The sequence below is a fragment of the Clupea harengus genome, chromosome 4 (genome assembly GCF_900700415.2).
Source record: "Clupea harengus chromosome 4, Ch_v2.0.2, whole genome shotgun sequence".
NCBI classification, from domain to species: Eukaryota; Metazoa; Chordata; class Actinopteri; order Clupeiformes; family Clupeidae; genus Clupea; species Clupea harengus.
In genome coordinates this window covers 18,007,450-18,025,665 of record NC_045155.1, presented here as the reverse complement: position 1 = coordinate 18,025,665, position 18,216 = coordinate 18,007,450, and the positions used below count along the sequence as shown (strand labels likewise).

The window sequence follows — 18,216 nt, the reverse complement described above, 5'->3', positions numbered from 1 at the left end:
TATAACTGCCATCATCCCATCCAGTTAACAGGTTAGCAGCACAGCAAACATCATACTAGAGCCAGTCAGATGTTAATAGACACTGTCCAGATACAGAGAAACAAAGTGTGAGAGAGAGAGAGAGAGAGAGAGAGAGAGAGAGAGAGAGAGAGAGAGAGAGAGAGAGAGAGAGAGAGAGCAAGAGAGAGTGCGAGAGAGAGACACTGACAGAAGACTGGTTGTTTGTGTTCATGTGGGTGGTTTGGGACTTGGAGGGACAGTTGAGGTGTCAACACTTATTTTAAATGTGACATCTTTGGAGAGAACTAGGAGTGTGAAGTGAGGCTCTCAGACAAGACACAGAGACATAATACATCGTAAGACACGTAAAAAACAAAACACCACCACAACATTATGCCAAACCCTTCTGATTGACTGAAGACTGAAAGCTTGAGAGATAAATCACTGAGATAGACAAAAAGACAGAAATGATGTACTCACTGTAGCCCATTCCTTGCACAAAGTATTTGAAGGCCTCGGTGAGTTTACCAGGCTGCAAGAAAACAAACACACACTCAACTCAGGGGAAAGGCCAATCTGATATTAGCTTTGAAAGCAGCACAACTTTTTAGGTTGCATCTCAGGAGATTTATCTAGGGTCAGCTTTATTGATGTCCCTTACCTGGACGACCTGCGGCAGTCCACCACAGTCAGCCATCTGTGAAAAGACCAGACAAACGTTTCAACTCAAACTGCCAGGCCAGTGCTGTGTGTGTATCACAAAACAACCAAACATGACAAAGAAAGAAAGAAAGAAAGAAAGAAAGAAAGAAAGCCACCCACTTTGAGCAAAGTCGTTTTCGTGGGGTTTAACCTTGAGTTGCACTCCACCTGGGATGGAAGAAAAACAAGATGAAAAGAAGAGACTGCACAGTGAAAATGTCGCTCGCGAGGGCCAAATGACACACTTGAAAGGAGCAGGAACCTTGGGGATGTTTCATCTGTGCGTGCGTCCCTGCTGATTGTCCCTGCACGTTGTTAAACAAACAGAAGACCTAATAGCTGAGACAACTCCACGGCTGACGCTTCCCCACCGGTCAAACAATTACGCAGGCAAACAATTCAAGACAAACAGGGGTTATGGTTGGATCGTTTGATACGAGATCACACCACACGCCACCACGCACATGTGCACAGACAGATGAGAAACTCACCACAGTGTCCACAGCTGGGGACGTGTCTCCCACAACCAACAGAGAGGGACACCTGAGGACAGACAGGAAGGACTCATCAGAGGTAACACTGGTAAGACCCAGGAAGCAAAAGAAAAACTTCAAGTAAAGCATAGAGGGAGACATGAAGGCCTCAGGCTCACATACTTCAGGGTGATGACCGTCTCCTCGTTCAGGCCAGGGATGGGCCTCTCGATCTCCAAATCCCGACGACTGCAAAACCCAACAAAACATCGCTTATCAAACCATCGGTCATACTGACCCGGAATGCTTTTTGGGAAGTTTCTGTGACTGTACACAGGGCTGGGCTTACGCGTTGTAGGAGTTGTAGAAGAGGGCCATGTTGTCCTGGTTGATGTCCTGGGCAATGTGGAGATGGTAGGTCTGGGTGATCTCCAGGTCGTCAGTCAACTCCTCCTGCAGACAGCACACAGAGAGTCACATGTTAACACAGCTCCAGGGAAGCATATGGAGGGATGGAATCGGCTGAGAATATTCTGACAGTGTGCTAGGGAGCTTGCACGCTAAAAATAATGTTTCATTTAAACTCTGACATGAATGCACAGAAATTAAAGTACACTGACTAGGTTGTGCTTCCTGTTCAGTTTTTGAAAATTAGAGTGGGAGACACAAAAGCACCCAGACATCATGATTACATAGCCTTAGACTGGTGTGTAATTGTGTATGTTTTTCTCCAATATTTCAACTGATGATGCCTCTTAGGATGCCTCTCACAAACACTTCATATCTCAGCCTCTTTCATGACACACCACAGGCTCAAGAGGCCAGGGAGGTTTCTCATGAAGGGTGCAGCATGTGTGTGAAGTTTCAAAGAGCATTATGCCACACTTGAAAGAGAAAAGGAAAGAGAGAGGTAGGGAGAGGGGGGGAGGGAGGGAGGGGGTGGAGAGGAGGGAGACCAGATCCAACATAACCAGGGAGCAGTCAGGGGGAGGGGGGGCAGTACTAAGGCTGTCGCCATGGCAATGCCTGAGGTACCCCATTAGAGGGGATTACAGAGTAGCAACAGAGAGGGTTAATGGAACCACTGCCCTCCCCCCGCATCTCCTAAAATACCCCCTTCACACACACACAAACACACACAGTACTCCTCATGTCACTTTTCTCACTCCATTCATCTCCGTTGAAGTCCCTTATTCCTCTAAACACTCACCGTGCTGAAGTGATGGGCCATGACAATGTCCGTCAGGTTACTGGTCCACCCAGTCAACTGCAAGCACAAAGCAGTGAGAGGAAACATTGAAACACAACACTTACACTGCCATAATTTGTCATCATGGGTAATACAACACTTACACTGCCATAATATGTCATCATGGGTAATTCCTACTAGTCTCCATATGGGGTTTAGTATGGCATTTGCTTAATGCCTAATACTGAACATGATGACCTCATGCAGTTCTTTAAAAAGAAGCCATCTGTTGGTATGAGCTGAGCATTACTAACAACAACAGGGGCTTGCAAAAGTGTTCAACCCCCCTGAAAGTCATCACCCTTTTCTGATCTACAAAAGATACTCACACTTATTTTCCCAATCAGTATTTTCATTGTGAACACTTATGCTGTAGTACGATTCTAAAGGCGAAATCCATCATTATAAATAAACAAAATGTACTAAAATAAAAATAAATGAATTAAAAACTATTCTGCGTATTAATATTCTGTATATTCCATGTACATTAATACATGGTAGAGAATAATAAGAGAATGCTGCAATAACAGCCAGCTTTGCATATTGTTCTGCTGTGTTTTCCCCTCATTCTTCTTAGTAGGATTAATATGGAACATCTAGGTTGATGGGATGGCGGTCCTGGACTGGAGTGCCACAGGATCTGGGTAGGATTTTGATCAGGGCTTGGACCGAACCATTATAAAATATTCACTGTACTGTTTTTGAGCCACTGCAGTGTTGCTTTAGCCTTATGGCTTGAGTAATACCCCTGTTAGGTAATCCTTCTCCCTGGCCTCCCAGAGTTGCTTGAGGTATTGGGTAGGTTCTCTTCTCATTCATTCTCACTTCAATTCTAAGACATTTCCCAGTTCCTGTGAGACATATCCCCAAATCATGAGGTCACCGCTGCCATATTTCACGATTGGGACTGTGTTTCTTGAGGCCTTGGTAGTGTTATATTAAAGTAACACTATGGAGTTTCTGGAGCCGCCAGGTAGGGGGCTACTTTCTGCTGGACTATTCAGTAACTTATTTGCTGTCTTGCTTTGTCTTGTGTTGCACTTGCTTGATGTTTGACTGTTAGGAAAGTTGCTGACTCGCTAGCTTGTCATAAACAAAGTAAGCAAATTCAGGTTTCGCTAAGTTTAGCCGCTAGCAAGACATCTCGTTAGCTTGTTATAACACGCTTGGACATTGATGCTAGTAATAGGTGCTATTGCGTCGGCTTCTTTGTAATGTTATTGTGATAGCTATGTTGGCTAGCTTGCCAACAACTTTCCTAACACAGTCAAACATCAAGCAAGTGCAACACAAGACAAAGCAAGACAGCAAATAAGTTACTGAAAAGTCCAGCAGAAAGTAGCCCCCTACCTGGCGGCTCCATAAACTCCATAGTGTTACTTTAATGCTAGATGTAGCACTTTGAGGATTGGACAGAAAGGTCTATTTATGACCATGAACACCATTTTCCCACATCTTAAACAACCTCCATACATGCTTTAATGTGGATCTTTTAAAACAATGACTTTTTCTGCCATCCTCCAATAGAGTCCACTCTTATGGATAGCTCTTAAAAGTGTGGACTCCTACACCTGCACCCCCATTTCTGCCCCTGCACTTTGGGTATTCTCAGGGTTATGGCTGGACTGTGGTGGCCTCCCTTGTCAGTTAATGTCTTTCTCGGACACTTGGTTTGGGGGACTTTTTCTTCTTATGGTGCTCAATTGGACATAAAAACACATATTATATGTATATAACAAATATTGTTTGACATCATCTACCTTAACCTGGAACTTAAAGGCACAGGGGTTTGAATACTTATATACTATATATATTTCAGTTTTTGAATTGATTCATTTTCAATGTTAGCAGATCAAATATTTTGCCTGTGGAAACATACTAGAGTAAAAATGTTCACAATAAAAATACTGATTAGGAAAATATGTGTAAGTATCTTTTGCAATTGTGAAAATGGTGATGACTTTCAGGGGGGCTGAATGCAAGCACATCCACTAGGTTTGGTGCACTGTGATATGCCTCTGCATGGATATACTGAGGGTACCCACCTTGGTTGCAGCCCAGTCCATCCAGCCCTTAGCACAAGAGTCCACATTGATCAGAACCAGGCCCTCGACTAGAGCAGGTTCGTTCAGCTGTAACAGCAGAGACCAACAGAGAAAGGGACTGTTAGGGAAACTCAAGGTGGTCGGAAACATAGAGGGTCTAACAGGTCTGCAGCTTTATCTAGGAAACATAACTGTGGCTGCAGATTCTCATCTCACCAATAAACCTTGCACCTCCTCATGAGCTGAGGACCTTTGTGGTTGAAATGTGCTCATTGCAAAACAGGTCAGCCTTTCACACCTCAAAACTGCGCAGCAACAACTCCAAATAACACACACTCGACACCACTGTCCAAAGCGTCAGGGCGAGTGAAGCAAAAAAAAAAAAACCCACTTCATTGTGTCATCATTGTGTTAAAAGTTTGACCTCTGAGTGAGATCATTTTTCTGCTCACACTCTCTGCAATTTGACAATTCTGACTACCTCATTCACCTGAGGTATCACCCCCAGGATTTTTCTTAGAGCTAGCACTCTGGGCTGTTTTCACGCATCGTCATATAATTAGCTCAGCCACAACCCAAACGCTCATCTTCCCGCTTCTGCGGTCAGCTCTGCACCTCGGCCAGAAGAAAGAGGAGGAAGATGGGGGCGGGTGCGGACAAGGCAGGTCTCGGCTTCATCAGTATCATCATGAGGCAGTGCATCTCCTTCCCCTTCCTGCTTGACACCTCCACAATGGCGCAAAGTGGCATGACTAAAATTAACCGTAATTAACACATTTCCAAGTTCTCTCGGCACACTGGCATGTGTTCTCCCTCATACCCACTCTCGCGTACTGTAAAGGACCGCTTCGACTGAGCCTCAGAGAGAAAAAAAAAAAAACCTGCTTGGGTGGTGTTAAAAAAAAAGAAAAGAAAAAAAGTCAAGATGTCTTCTTCGTAGCTAACAAAGGCAGATTTATGCAAATCCTCTGTATCTGACAGGCGGTGTGCTTGCTGAAAAGATAGCTTTGTAAAATCAAGTATTCAAGAACAAACATTACATCACAAAATCCTCGACAAATCAGACCAGCCACCCTCCAGATAGAGTCTGAACAATGGGCCATCAGTGAAGCCGACAAAAAGAGACTTGACTATATACGTATAATAGGTTAGCAGCCATTCATAGAGGAACTACAGGGTGAGGCTATAGAGAATTCTGCAGTGTATCCAGGATGTGAAAGTGGCATTTCCACACTTTAATTTTCACCTGTTGCAGTGTTTTTTCTCCAAAGTGACTTACAGCACAGTACAGGTCTACATATTAAATCAGCAGGTGTGCTCACTGGACCATTTGCGGGGCAGGAAAACCTATATGTATGTACAGCTGATGAATAACATGGGCTGTATATTTTGCATGGGTAACTGGGGAGTTTGAACCACACTGTACCTTTACTTCAGTATTACATCACGTCAAAGCAGATACGAATAATAAGACTGACCCTGAGTTTATTGAGCAGAAAAACTGTGTGGTTCCAGTACACTCTTCAGATCACCAGAGCCTAGTCCTCTTTATCTTTATCAAGGCTGATATCTCTGAAAGAAAGTGTGTGTGTGTGCGCTGGGAGTGACCTTAACTATGCTGCTAAAGGGATTAGCTGGGGACATCGGGGTTAAGTTCATCCCTTATTATGTTTATTATTGCAAACTGTGGATAGACCCATCTGTTTGGTCTAACTTGGTTCTTCTCATATTAAGGCATGGATCTGTTTCCTGGAGCTCATCTCAAGTAAACACACACACACACACGCAATTTCTGGATTTAGAGCACCAGGTATTTGCTGAATTTGTAAGTGTTCACATGTTATAACAATACAAAATATCACAACTTCACAACAAGAACTTCCATGGTCCAGGTAATGAATGGAAGGGTGCAGGAATAAGATGGATAGAATTCAGAGCACTGAATAACCATATAAAATAAAATAACCATAACTAAGAAATAAGAACGCAACAAGCAGATAGAAAAAGCCAGCCAGCCAGCCAGCAGACTCACCGCCAGCCTGGAGAGGATGTACGCTCCAGCGCCCACTCCTATCCCAATAACACTGCTTATCCTGCGGCACACACACAAGGAGAAGTTTCAAACACACACACACACACACACACACACACACACACAGTCTTAGAACACACACACTTAGAACTGACAGAATGTCATCATTTATCGGTTTTCCTATCACCAACTGGGGCACTAAGTGAGACTGATAATAAATACCAGAGTGGAATCAAATCACAGGAAGGAACACCAAGCTGCTTTCTCTCCATGCCATAAGACAGGACACACTGGTGCAGCAGGGTACTCACTTGAGCTGGGTCAGAACAGAGGGAATCATCTCAGCTAGTTCATCCACGGTGGGGTACAGATACCTGAGAGAGAGAGAGAGAGAGAGAGAGAGAGAGAGAGGGGGGGTTGGGAGAGAGAGAAAGAGTTTTTCAGAATTGGACTCAAAATCCAGTTTCTAAAAGCTCAGGTTAAATAAGTAGATTAGACTGCATTAGAGTGTAAACTTGAGGAGTTGGGACTGAAAGTGGGAAGTAGGTTGCTTGTTCTTGCAGAACGGTGAAAGAGAGAGAGAGACTACAGGCTGTGAGATCTTAGAGCTGATGGCACACCTTCACATCAGTTCATCAGTGAGTTTCCTACCACTAAAATTCCCCTGCTGAGAAGTCAGACAAGTGCATCAGATGAATGGTGCCTAAATAAGAGTGTGTGAGAAAGTTCTAGATTCACCAATCAGTGGCTAAGAACATTGCTTCAGAAGGTCTCTGCATGAGCCCACTCGGACCCTGCCTGCTCTGAATGGAAGAGGGATTTACAGTAAATTACTGCTCTCTGTTCTGGGCTCTTTGCCCATCGCTTGCCTGCTTTCCAGCGTACAGCTGTTTGAGTACACACACACACACACACACACACACACACACACACACACACACACACACACACACACACACACACACACACACACACACACACACACACACACACACACACACACACACACACACACACACACACACACACACACACACACACACACACACACACACACACACACACAGCTCACGCTGTCTCCTCACTGCTCCGATTTAGGGGGGTGGCTGCCAACAGCCAGGGCTTGGCCCAGCGACAGGCCGATCACAGGAGTGATCTTAACGCAACCTGAAAGGGGGCCTGTTAGAGCAGAGCCGGGGCTGCAGAGGTGCTACGACGCTGCCGCGCCCGTCAAGATGGGCGGCGAATAAAAAAAAAAAGCGCCCATGGAAATAACGGCGGAGAAGCGCGGAGCTGTCGAGTCAATTAACAAGCCGGTGACGAGACAAGAGGGGAGGGTGTGTGCGCAGCGAGTGGGAGCTGAGGAAGGGAAGAGCTCAGAGGTCTATAAATATCGAGCGCGTGCCTCCAGGATCCTCAGCAGTTAGGAGGGGTGAGGTCAGCACCCCTACTGCCTCAATCACAGCTTTGATTTCCACGATAATGAAGATGGGCATCACAATCGACACAGCAGTGAGATTAAGCACTGGTGTTCCCATCAGGAACATGGAGATGAGCTATGCTAATTCTAACAGCTGCAATAACAAGGGTTGATTATGATGATATAGAGGTGGAGGTGGATGATAATGTTGTTGTTGTTGATGATGATGATGATGATGATGATGATGATGATTTTGTTGGTGGTGGTTATGTCAGAGATACTGACAAGTCGGATAGGACTGCATTATGATTGTGTTTAGGTGTTGGTCATGGTCATGGTGATACTGTGTGATGATAGTGTTTTGGTGTCGGTGGTGTTGGTGGGATCAAACCTTACCCTCCAGGGAAAGGTGGAGCTCCCTCCTGCTGTCCGGGAGCATCCACGTGGACCACTGCGAAGTGCTGGGTGATCTCTTGCATGTCCTCAAAGTTGAAAAGCACGTTGAAGCACGACTTGTCTGCAATCAAACAGCCATACCCAGAGCCAATGCAACAATAAGACAGGGAATTAAGGAGGTGAAATAGTATGCATGTTTGTACACAGTCAACCTTTCCCCAAGTTACATATAAATGTCAGGTCAACTAGGTGCAGAAGGTATTGCTTAATTTTGGAACTAGAGAGGGCAAGGGCAAAATATTTATGTTAATAAGAGCTGCAAATCAGCAAAATACACATAACTACCTAAACATCACCCTAAGTCCTTGAACAAGGTTACCTAGACTATTTTAGGTTTAAAGGGTGAGGTGAAATCCAATCCTTCTGACCATGTGACCCATATCCCTACATCCACAGCTGATCTCGCTATTTCTAAGACATCAGGTTCAATGGCATCTGTACCTTAAAAAGCATTGTGACACCAATGTCAAGTTCATCAACTAAATCTCTGATGAATTAAAGACACAAAAGTGCCTAATGTTGATAGTCTTATGAGGTCCTACGTAAGATATATTTGATCTTTTACCACCACCTAAGATCCACCAAGTATGGCCAGACTGACCCAGCATGCCCAAACAATGATACAGTGTATAACCAAGACCCTTTTGGAGTATTCCAGAGGGTCAAGGGTGTCGAGTGGCTTGGGTGTAGACTTACGGTTGAGTCCGATGTCGTGGTAGGTGAGGATGACGGGCCTGTTCCCTTTGGGGGTGCCACGCATGGTGACATGGAGAACTCCGTGGGCGGTCTCAATATCATGCTCCTGGGGTGAGAGAGGAATCAAAGAGAGGGTGATTAACTGTCAGAACGGAACCAGAATGGGCTGGGTTGAGCTCTTTCATTCTACTGGACAGGAATGAGAAAATAAATCGTATCAGAAGTTGAGGCATCCACACAGTTAGACATTGTTGCAAGACGGTGAGTCTTTCCTTAGAAGCGCCGTCTTTATCTGTGCGGTCCCGAACAGAACATTCTCTGTGTGCAGAGGGGAGTTCTCAGTGGGAGACTGGCATGCACGCTTGTGCTGATGTGCTCCGTAGCCTTGTTCTGCACTCGGCACCTCGTTAGATGCCATGAGATATGCAGACTTCAGGAGGCCAGCTGACCTGCAGCTCTAATCGAATTAATCACAGGATGGAAATATCCACCCCAGTGCCGCAATGGTACGGTTGCTCTAAATAAACACCAGTGGCCCTGCTTAACTTGTCTGTCTGACATTACTGTCGAGCACGCAGACAAGGCTGGAGGGCTCAGACATGGGCCTTGAGGCTGACCGATAAAGCAGGAGTATATCTGGGCTGTGCGTGTATTTTTTACGCAGGCATACAGAAAAGAAGGTGACATCCGTGTACTTGTTTGTGTGGGGGCGATTTTGGTTTCCTGCCAGCATTGGCTGTTGTTGCTATGGACCACAGAAACCGCCCAGCCCCTTCCGTGCGTCAGAGTGTTTTCAACTCGACGCTTTCGGCGGCTTGAACGCCACGGACAGGCAGCACGGTCAGACCACAGAAGTCAGAATACGATCCCAACCCTAGACCAGTCTAGTCTCTCCACACTATACACAGCGCACGTACACTCTTCAGTGAATGGACCACCGGTCGATGTTGCATAAAATGAGGTGTAGGAGGGTCTGGTGGTGCTGAAGTAGGCCAGCCAGATGTGGAACAACAACTTCTGCGTGAACTTTCACATAATTTGGGTTGGTGGACTCTGGTGAACTATTTGCCTTATAGTAGCTAAATCATACTGGATCAGATATGCAATGTTATGTGTTCTCTTTTACAAACACACACACACACACACACACACACACACACACACACACTGGAGAACAACTTTTCTAAGCCAGTCATCTCCCTCTTCTTCTCTTCTCACGTTAGTAGTGCTGAGGTTAAGACGGTTGCCAGTGATTGTGTCTCAAGTTTAAAAAGGGATCTCAACACCACCCATCCAAAGCCTTGAGCAGCTGACACCTGTGAGAAACAACACTCAAGCATCTCTGAAGGTGCAGGGGGGTAAAAATAGACAAGACGGTTGAAGGGTGTGTCTGTACGTGTTCAACACATCTGGAACGTGCTACTAATGCCCCCAACAATGACACGTCTGCAACCTTTACCTGGCCCAGATTTGATATAATACACAGTGAACAACAACTGTCCCTTCATCGCACAATATTAATCCATGGTTCATTATTGGAGAATCAACACTACAATATTATTATATTCTGACTGCACCTGGTCACTGCCTAGCTTACATGAAGCATTGGTGTTTCTGACAACATTACTTTACAGCATAGCAACATACCAGCTATGGTGGTTCCATTAGTTAAAGGAATACTGAAACATACACCAGCTTGCTTCACCTTACTGACTAAATTGACAATAATTATAATACAAATGTACTGTTTAAATGTATAATATTATTAAACAGTAACTGTATAAACTAATTAAAGAATGGCTAAGATTAAACTAAACTAAAGTGTTATTGAATGCCGTATTTGGCAATAGCAGTAGTAGTATGGGCTCAACCCTACAACTGCAGACACAAACAGTCTCGGTTTCAAACGCAACAAGTTTCAAGGTGGATAGCAGTTACCATGGAAACCACAAATACGCACGCACACACACACACACACACACACACACACACACACAGTCCAGTGACCAGCAGAGTAAAAAAAAAAACAGTGTGTGCCTGTGTGTAAGTGTGCAACGCCTTTGCTTTCTCTGAAGACGTAAATAAGTGAGAAGTTGAAAGGTGGAGGAGGTGGAGGAGGAGGAACTGCTGTGTGGAACAATCACGTTTCTCAATCAGGGGTAAAGGTTTGGATTTCTGACGTCTTATTGTATTCCACTGTGTAAATGAACTCTGGCTCACTCACACCAAGGCCTATATAAAGAGATTACAAGCACCACAGAACAACCACAGAAGTGAAAACATGTATTCAGATGTATCTCTCTTTCAGTGCAGTAAGGTCGTTCAGTCTTAGAAACTCGTGTCAACACCTCAGTCACTTGGTGGCCTAGAGAGGACATGAGCCTGGTCAGCCTCTGCTAATCTTCCTCCTTCTACCTCCTCTTCCTCTTTTGAGTGCAAGGAATGGAATGAGAGGCACACTGTTCCTATTCTTTGCCTGGTCAGTGGGTCACCTGAGGAACAAATCACACCAAAAGCGCCACACACACACACACACACACACACACACACAGCACCACTTGCCAAGCCTGATGCTGAACACACTTACACACACACACCAGCATGTAAACCCTCGATGTGTGCTTACTCACAAAATTGTCAATCGCATTCCCTCTGTACTGGGGTCAACTTCCCAGACAGAAAACAAGTCCTCCCGCATACCAGCGGCTGCTAATCAATGCTAACGCTCGCCCGCTAGTGCAACAGCAGAAATAAGGACTATTTCAGCTTCAGTATTAGGCTCAGTTAAGTTAGACGTCTAATACGAAGGTCCAGGGTGGACACGTCTTCAGAACTCACCACTCCGTTGTCCGAACAGGCGATCTGGTTCAGGTCCAGAACGGCTGTCATTTTCTCATCCATGAGAGAGAGACAGAGAAAGAGAGAGAGAAAGAGAGAAAGGGAGAGGGAGCGCCTGTCCTCTTGTTCTCTTTTCCCTTTTTGATAGAGGGGCGGTGGCAGCTACGCAAGCTAGGAGAAGGGTGGGGGGGGGGGGGGGTACCGCTCAGATGGGAGGAAGGAGGAGAAAAAGGGAAAAAAAGACCAAACAACAGGCTGCTCTCGCTCTCTCTCTCTCTCTCTCTCTGGGCACACGGCAAGGAGCGAATGAAATGTTTCTGCAAACAGCAGCTGATCCCAGCCAACGGAGGGGAGGAGAGAGGGAGAGGGAGGGAGGGAGAGAGGGAGAGAGGGTGGGAGGCTGAATGAAGGAGAGAATGAGGGAGAGGTGTGAACGAGTGAGAGAGAGAGAGAGTGAAAGAGTGAAAGAGACCAAAGGAAAGAGGGAGGGAGAGGCGTGAGAGAATCCAAGAGTTGGAGAGACAGACACTGGGGAGCTGGATTGGAGAGAAAACGAGATGGAAGGAGAAATAAAGACAAGAAAAGAAAGAAAATAGTCAGAGAGAGAGAGAGAGAGAGAGAGAGAGAGAGAGAGAGAGAGAGAGGGAGGGAGGGCAGGTCCTAGCGGGTGAGCGAAGTGTTGGGAGACGACTGAGGGAGCGGGTCCATTCAGCGAGCTCTAATTGGATTTAGAAAGTCAGGTGAACAGGAGGGAGGTGGAGACGGGGGGCGGGCGGAGAGGCTGATTGACAGGGGCTTTGTGAGGGAGCCAGACACAGACACCATGCAGGTACACACGTACACACACACAGTTTTGGACTAACACTGGGGTCTGTAATACTGCCATCGTTATACAATTTTTTTATTATTTATTAAAATAATTCCTCCTTGCCTGTACTGCTCCCCTAAAATGGGAGTGTGGATGTTAATGATCCTACACTATGCTCGGCTACTGGGCTTCTACAGAGACAATCCTCTGGGGCTTGATGTTAAAGTCTTGTCTAAAAAACACAACGACACCACCATGCCTGACCTCTCGCTCACCCCAACACACACGCTCACCCCAACACACACACACACACACACACACACACACACACACACACTTCTTTGGCCGTGACTCCACCGCTCCGGCTGGCTGTAGGGGAGGAAGAGGGGGGGCAGGGTGAAGGGGGATTACCTTCAGATTTCAACGGCCAGGCAACAATACAGCTCCCATGCAGGGCACCCTCTGTTCCCTAACGTCTTTATCAAAGGCAGCCTACAGAGGAAGCCTACAGAGGCAGCACAAGGTAGGGTAGGGTGGGGTTGGGGCTTACTGGATCATGGTTGAGTCATTCTGATGACTGAGCACTGCTATAAATGACTGGCAGACTGACTCAGGAGAAGTACTGAACGCAGTTTGACCTGTGGCCAAAGCATTAGGTGGATTACCATGACCAGCAAGACACCAGCCTATTGTGAAAATGTACGCATCTTTGGTGCCCTTCACTTTAACACATTCTCTATGTGGATGGCATCTAGCTACTTTGGCTGGATCTCATTTATACCCTGCAATAACATGTGTTTCGAAGTTGACCCTTTTAAAGAACTGACTGCACATCCCTCTTCAAATATTAAATGGCCATGTAGGCCTGGGTCATGTCCTGTTTAATTCAAGGAAGGCTGAAATGGATACTGGATTCTACAAGATTAACCCTCAGATGCCCACGGTATTGGTCTGCGTCTGCGATGTTGTTAAAAATAAGACACATTTGGTCTGGAATCTCAAATCCTATATTTCGCACCACATTACCACACCAACGTGATCATAGCATCAACATTAACTGTAAAGGGTTTTCCAAAGTACCTAATATTAGTGAAATGTTCAGGTATGTACATCACGCACACAGACACACACACAGTAGGCTAATATGGAGCTGGACGGGAGATTTTAATGTTTGTAGGTTAATGTTTTTATGCTAACATTTTAGAGCTAGTGTCAGCTCGTAGGCCATTTACTGTGGTCCAAGCATTGTCCTGATTTTAACTTCTCGTCAGACGAAAGTGTGAGGACAGCAAGAAAGAACGTTGCCATTTTGAATTTCGATCCAGTTGAGGATTCTGTTGATGACTAGTACGTGTGATTTGTCAACTACAAATGTTGTGGTGAGTAAATTTGTTTAATTTAGAGGTTTAGTAACCAAACTACATAAAACTGATGAATGCTTTAATATTTCACTCAAGTCAGTTAAAAAGCAACAGATGAGAAAAGAAAAGTGAACTGTCTAAACTGACTGGTGAAGAGCTTTTGCATGCAATGCCAGACACCTGACTTGCAGTAAAGAAAGAGAAGCTGCTGTTGTCGTAGGCAGACATAGAAAAACCACTAGAGTGATGCCTTCATTGCATGTGGTAGCCAAGTGTGAAGGGAGCCTTTGTGGATACTGTGGAGAGGCATGAGTTTGCATGATGGCTGTGTGCAGAGGGGAAGGACATCACAGAGAGTGGGGATCCATAACACACCAAACACCACCAACATTACCCTCAGGTTAGAATGAGCCGGCGCCATCACTGAAGTAGCTGTGAGAAAGGAGAGTGAGTATTTCACCAGGTGCTCCTCTCGTGTCCTCATAACACGTCTCACTGGTGGCGTGCTATCGCACAATAATCCACACACAACCCAATTCAATTTCAATTTAATTGATGAAACTGACACACACACACATCATTTTTCTAAGTGGGCTCACAGGCTGGCTAGCACCAGTGCTGCCAGGCCTAACACTACCATTAGCTGGGACTGGATTAGGCCTGATTGGGGTCATAGAAAACAAACCAAAAAAAAGGCCTAAATCTGGGTCACTACTCACCAGGGCAGCCCTTAGTGACTGAATTAAACAGGAAGTCGCCCATGTGAACCAACACAATGAGACTAGAAGGCACTAAACCTCAGTTTATCCATACCTTCCTTATACAGTTATCGTTCAGGGGTACCTACATCAAACCCTTTCAAAAGGGGGAGCACCTTTGTGCTTTGCTGAGGAATCCCTCCTACACAGGCTCATTGTGTTTATATGAGTGGGCGTAGACAGAGCCACCTGCTCCATTGAAACAATGGGAGAAGGCACTACAACAGTTAGGCACACTGATTCAACAGATGTGAAGACCCCAACAGCAACTTTGACATTTGATAATCTGAGAATGAGGGTCGGAGCCCCGCTCTTCTTGCACCGGCTCTTTCCCAAGATGCACCTGGGTTGTGCTTGTGGAGCGTGGAAGCGAGAGCGCACGGAGGAGGACATCCCCCTGTTTTGGGGGGATAACGAACGGCATGGGTTCCCCTGTGCTCACACCTACGCGTGCCACCACCTTTAGGACCTACTCAGAGGCCCCCTTCCCACTCTTAGAGAGAGAGAGCGTGTGCTGCGGAGTCTGTGTGTTTGGGTGGTTTCTGTGAAGGTGTGTTCCAGAGCATGCATCAAAGAACAGGTGTATCCTGTCACAATGGTAGTTCAGGTTTGCACCAAAATCTGCAAAAAGAAAAGGCAACATGTACAGGAAGCAGGCAACATGCTGCCTCCACACATCAAAATGTCAGTTCTAGCATGTGGGGATTTCGTTAGAAAGAAAGCTGTGGCTGTTTATTTAGAGGTTGTAATTCCAGAGATAGACCATAGAGGGCAGACATACACAACCGCTCTTCAGAGGTCTTCATTCCAGGTCAGCTCAACAGGCTGAATTCTGAACGAAACTCTTGACATCTAACGAAGAAGTAGTCATGTCGGCCAGCTTTATTTATCAATCAATCAGAGTAATCAATACACCTCAAACACCTATTTTTCTTCCTCCAACTCTCACTCCAGACCTTGCTCACTGTACTGACATTCTGTTAAGTGTAGGCCATGGCTGTCTAAAACTATGCTTCTAATTCAAAGCACTTAGTCGTGAGTGATAATTATATTTTAATGGAATTTTAATTTAAAATGCATGATCAATAATGTATTTCCTTCACATCAGGCATTTGCATACATTTACAACATCAATCAGCCCAGCGATCTAGAAAATTCTCACATCCACTCATCATTCACTGACTCATTTAATCACCCAGTTATCTTTCCATGGTGGTGTGACACCCAGCCTAAGCACACATTTGAACATAGAGCCTGTGCTGCCTAACAACCATCACGGCCAAGGTTCATGCCTGCCCTTTCAGACAGGGCATCATCTTCCAGCAGGCAATTAACTTCCCACTGCTACCCGATGTCTTCCATTTCCATTTATTCATTTAGCAGACACCTTTATTTAAAGCAACTTGCAATTCATTTTCGTAGCAACTTGCACTTTCCACATGCAGATGTGTTCCCAGGACATGATCCCATGATCTTGGTGTTGGCGGCACCTTTGTTCTAACAGCTCTGCCAGCTCCACTGGGCAGGACCATGAGCTCCGTCCCCCACATCCTATCAGGAGCCCATGAAGGATGGGGGGCGGACCTAGATTCTGTCGTCTGACAGCCCGCCATGTCTGATCCCCTCTTGGCACAGAGTGCACTGTGCCAGTTGGCATGAGATAGGTAGGTCACTGGCACAACCACTTGCCACTGACTATATGACTCATAGTCATACAGTTGCATAAGCTATGACGCCTTCTGTATGACACGAAATTAGATATCCAGACAGCTGAAAATCTGCTTCTACTACTCACACCAAACACAACATATTAACCAATGACAGCTGCTAGCAGTTTGTTTAACACTACTGAAGACCAGTGTCAGCCACAGACTAGAATGAGATATCAATGTGGGTAATGTACAATTGGCTGCATCTCTGCTGATCTTTTTGGACCTGTGGCTGAGTCTCTAGATTTGCTTAGGTTTCCCTCTGCTGGAAGGAGCCCACAGGTGCACCACAGGTTACACAATGCCCTCAGCAGTACCACTGGTTTTGCAATACCCCCCTGAGCCAACAACCATAGCTGCCCTCACCATCTTCACCACCACCCCTCAAACTCATACCAACCCATAATGCCAGCTGAGAGGGTGGTATCGCAAAACACATCAGGGTGCCTGCGATGTTGCCATGGAAACCCTTCTCTATCTATCTCTCCATCTCTCCTTTCTCCAGTGGAGCCGATGGTGGAGTGGGTGGGCGGACACTGTGAGAGGATGGGGGTGGGGGGTCCCTAACAGCCCCCCTGCCTCCCTCTCCCGCCCCTAAAACAATAATCTCTTCAGTCTCCACTAAGGTTCCCTGAAGAGCAATGCAGTCAACAGTCCACAACCTCACCATTCTGGACTCTCTGTGCAGTCAGAGAGCAGTAGCAAAAGGTGCCATGTACACATTCCTTCTTTTTAGTGTGTGTGTGTGTGTGTGTTTATGCACTAGGGTGTCAGAGGGGTGTGTGTGGGTGGGTTCTGATGCATGAGGGAGGGGGTGTGTGAGTGTGCTTGTGCGTGTGTGATCACTCGCTCCAGGACCTTGCAAGGGTTTGTTGTGATTGAGAATTTCCACAGTAAATGTAGGCACTTTTTGGCCACAACATAGACTGCAGTGATTTTGAGTTCAATCAAATGAATTGCAAATAATGCAGAACTTGCAGTTTGCAGTTACTTTGCGTAAATACTGTGGTAATGAGAAAATGTAAACCCGCAATTGCAGGAAATTTCAATTTTGTGAAATCGCAAGATGGCAAACTCCTACAGGGCCTGATTGATGTGATATTGAGTGACTGAGGTGCTACTGTGTGTCTTGGCGGGTGAGGCGTATATTTGTGTGTGTGTGTGTGTGTGTGTGTGTGTACTTGTATGTGTTCAGTTGCCATGACGTCTCTTTCCTCGCTGACAGTTAGCAGCTCTGCTACGTTTAGCCTCCCGTGACCCTTCCCTGGGTCTTCACATAGGAGGGTGGCATCTATTTAACCCTTCAACCCCCAGAGTAGGAGTGATGGACGGTGGAAAAACCCAGATACAGGGAGATACAGATAGAGAGAGTGAGAGAGAGGGGGAGAATAGAGTGATATTTTCCAAACACAGTTTGTTATGGCTCAGTCTCTAGTATGGTTGGCCTTCACATCAGCTCTGTAGAAAATCACCTTTAACTGGATTTCTACCGAATTCATTGTGTGGCACGCAGAGACGGCAAACTCTGAAATTCAAGAAGTGGTGCTGCTTCTGGAACACAGCGGTACAGGGTGAATGTTCCAACCTGTCCAAACAAGCTCTGAAAAGAAGAAGCGAGACTGTCCGCTTTGCCAACACCACCAGTGACGTGTGTGGGGTGATATCTGCC

General features: G+C 45.9%; 1 protein-coding gene across 7 annotated transcripts in view; it reads right to left on the bottom strand.

Moving 5' to 3' along the window:
* Nucleotides 1-18,216, bottom strand: part of ndrg3b (ndrg family member 3b) — a 50,245-nt gene that overhangs the window by 7,220 nt on the left and 24,809 nt on the right. For 5 of the 7 annotated variants that reach the window (XM_031566531.2, XM_031566528.2, XM_031566532.2 and 2 more), the window contains 12 exons: nucleotides 9,074-9,179; nucleotides 8,318-8,438; nucleotides 6,813-6,875; nucleotides 6,502-6,562; nucleotides 4,470-4,556; nucleotides 2,386-2,442; nucleotides 1,525-1,628; nucleotides 1,359-1,424; nucleotides 1,194-1,245; nucleotides 823-870; nucleotides 662-697; nucleotides 481-532 (listed from right to left, as the gene is read on the bottom strand). In XM_031566531.2, the coding sequence (XP_031422391.1) occupies nucleotides 481-532; nucleotides 662-697; nucleotides 823-870; nucleotides 1,194-1,245; nucleotides 1,359-1,424; nucleotides 1,525-1,628; nucleotides 2,386-2,442; nucleotides 4,470-4,556; nucleotides 6,502-6,562; nucleotides 6,813-6,875; nucleotides 8,318-8,438; nucleotides 9,074-9,179 (853 nt within the window). Of the gene's footprint in view, nucleotides 1-480; nucleotides 533-661; nucleotides 698-822; nucleotides 871-1,193; nucleotides 1,246-1,358; nucleotides 1,425-1,524; nucleotides 1,629-2,385; nucleotides 2,443-4,469; nucleotides 4,557-6,501; nucleotides 6,563-6,812; nucleotides 6,876-8,317; nucleotides 8,439-9,073; nucleotides 9,180-11,911; nucleotides 12,076-18,216 lie in introns of those variants that run through there. The other 2 variants (XM_031566533.2, XM_031566535.2) reach the window with 1 other exon arrangement.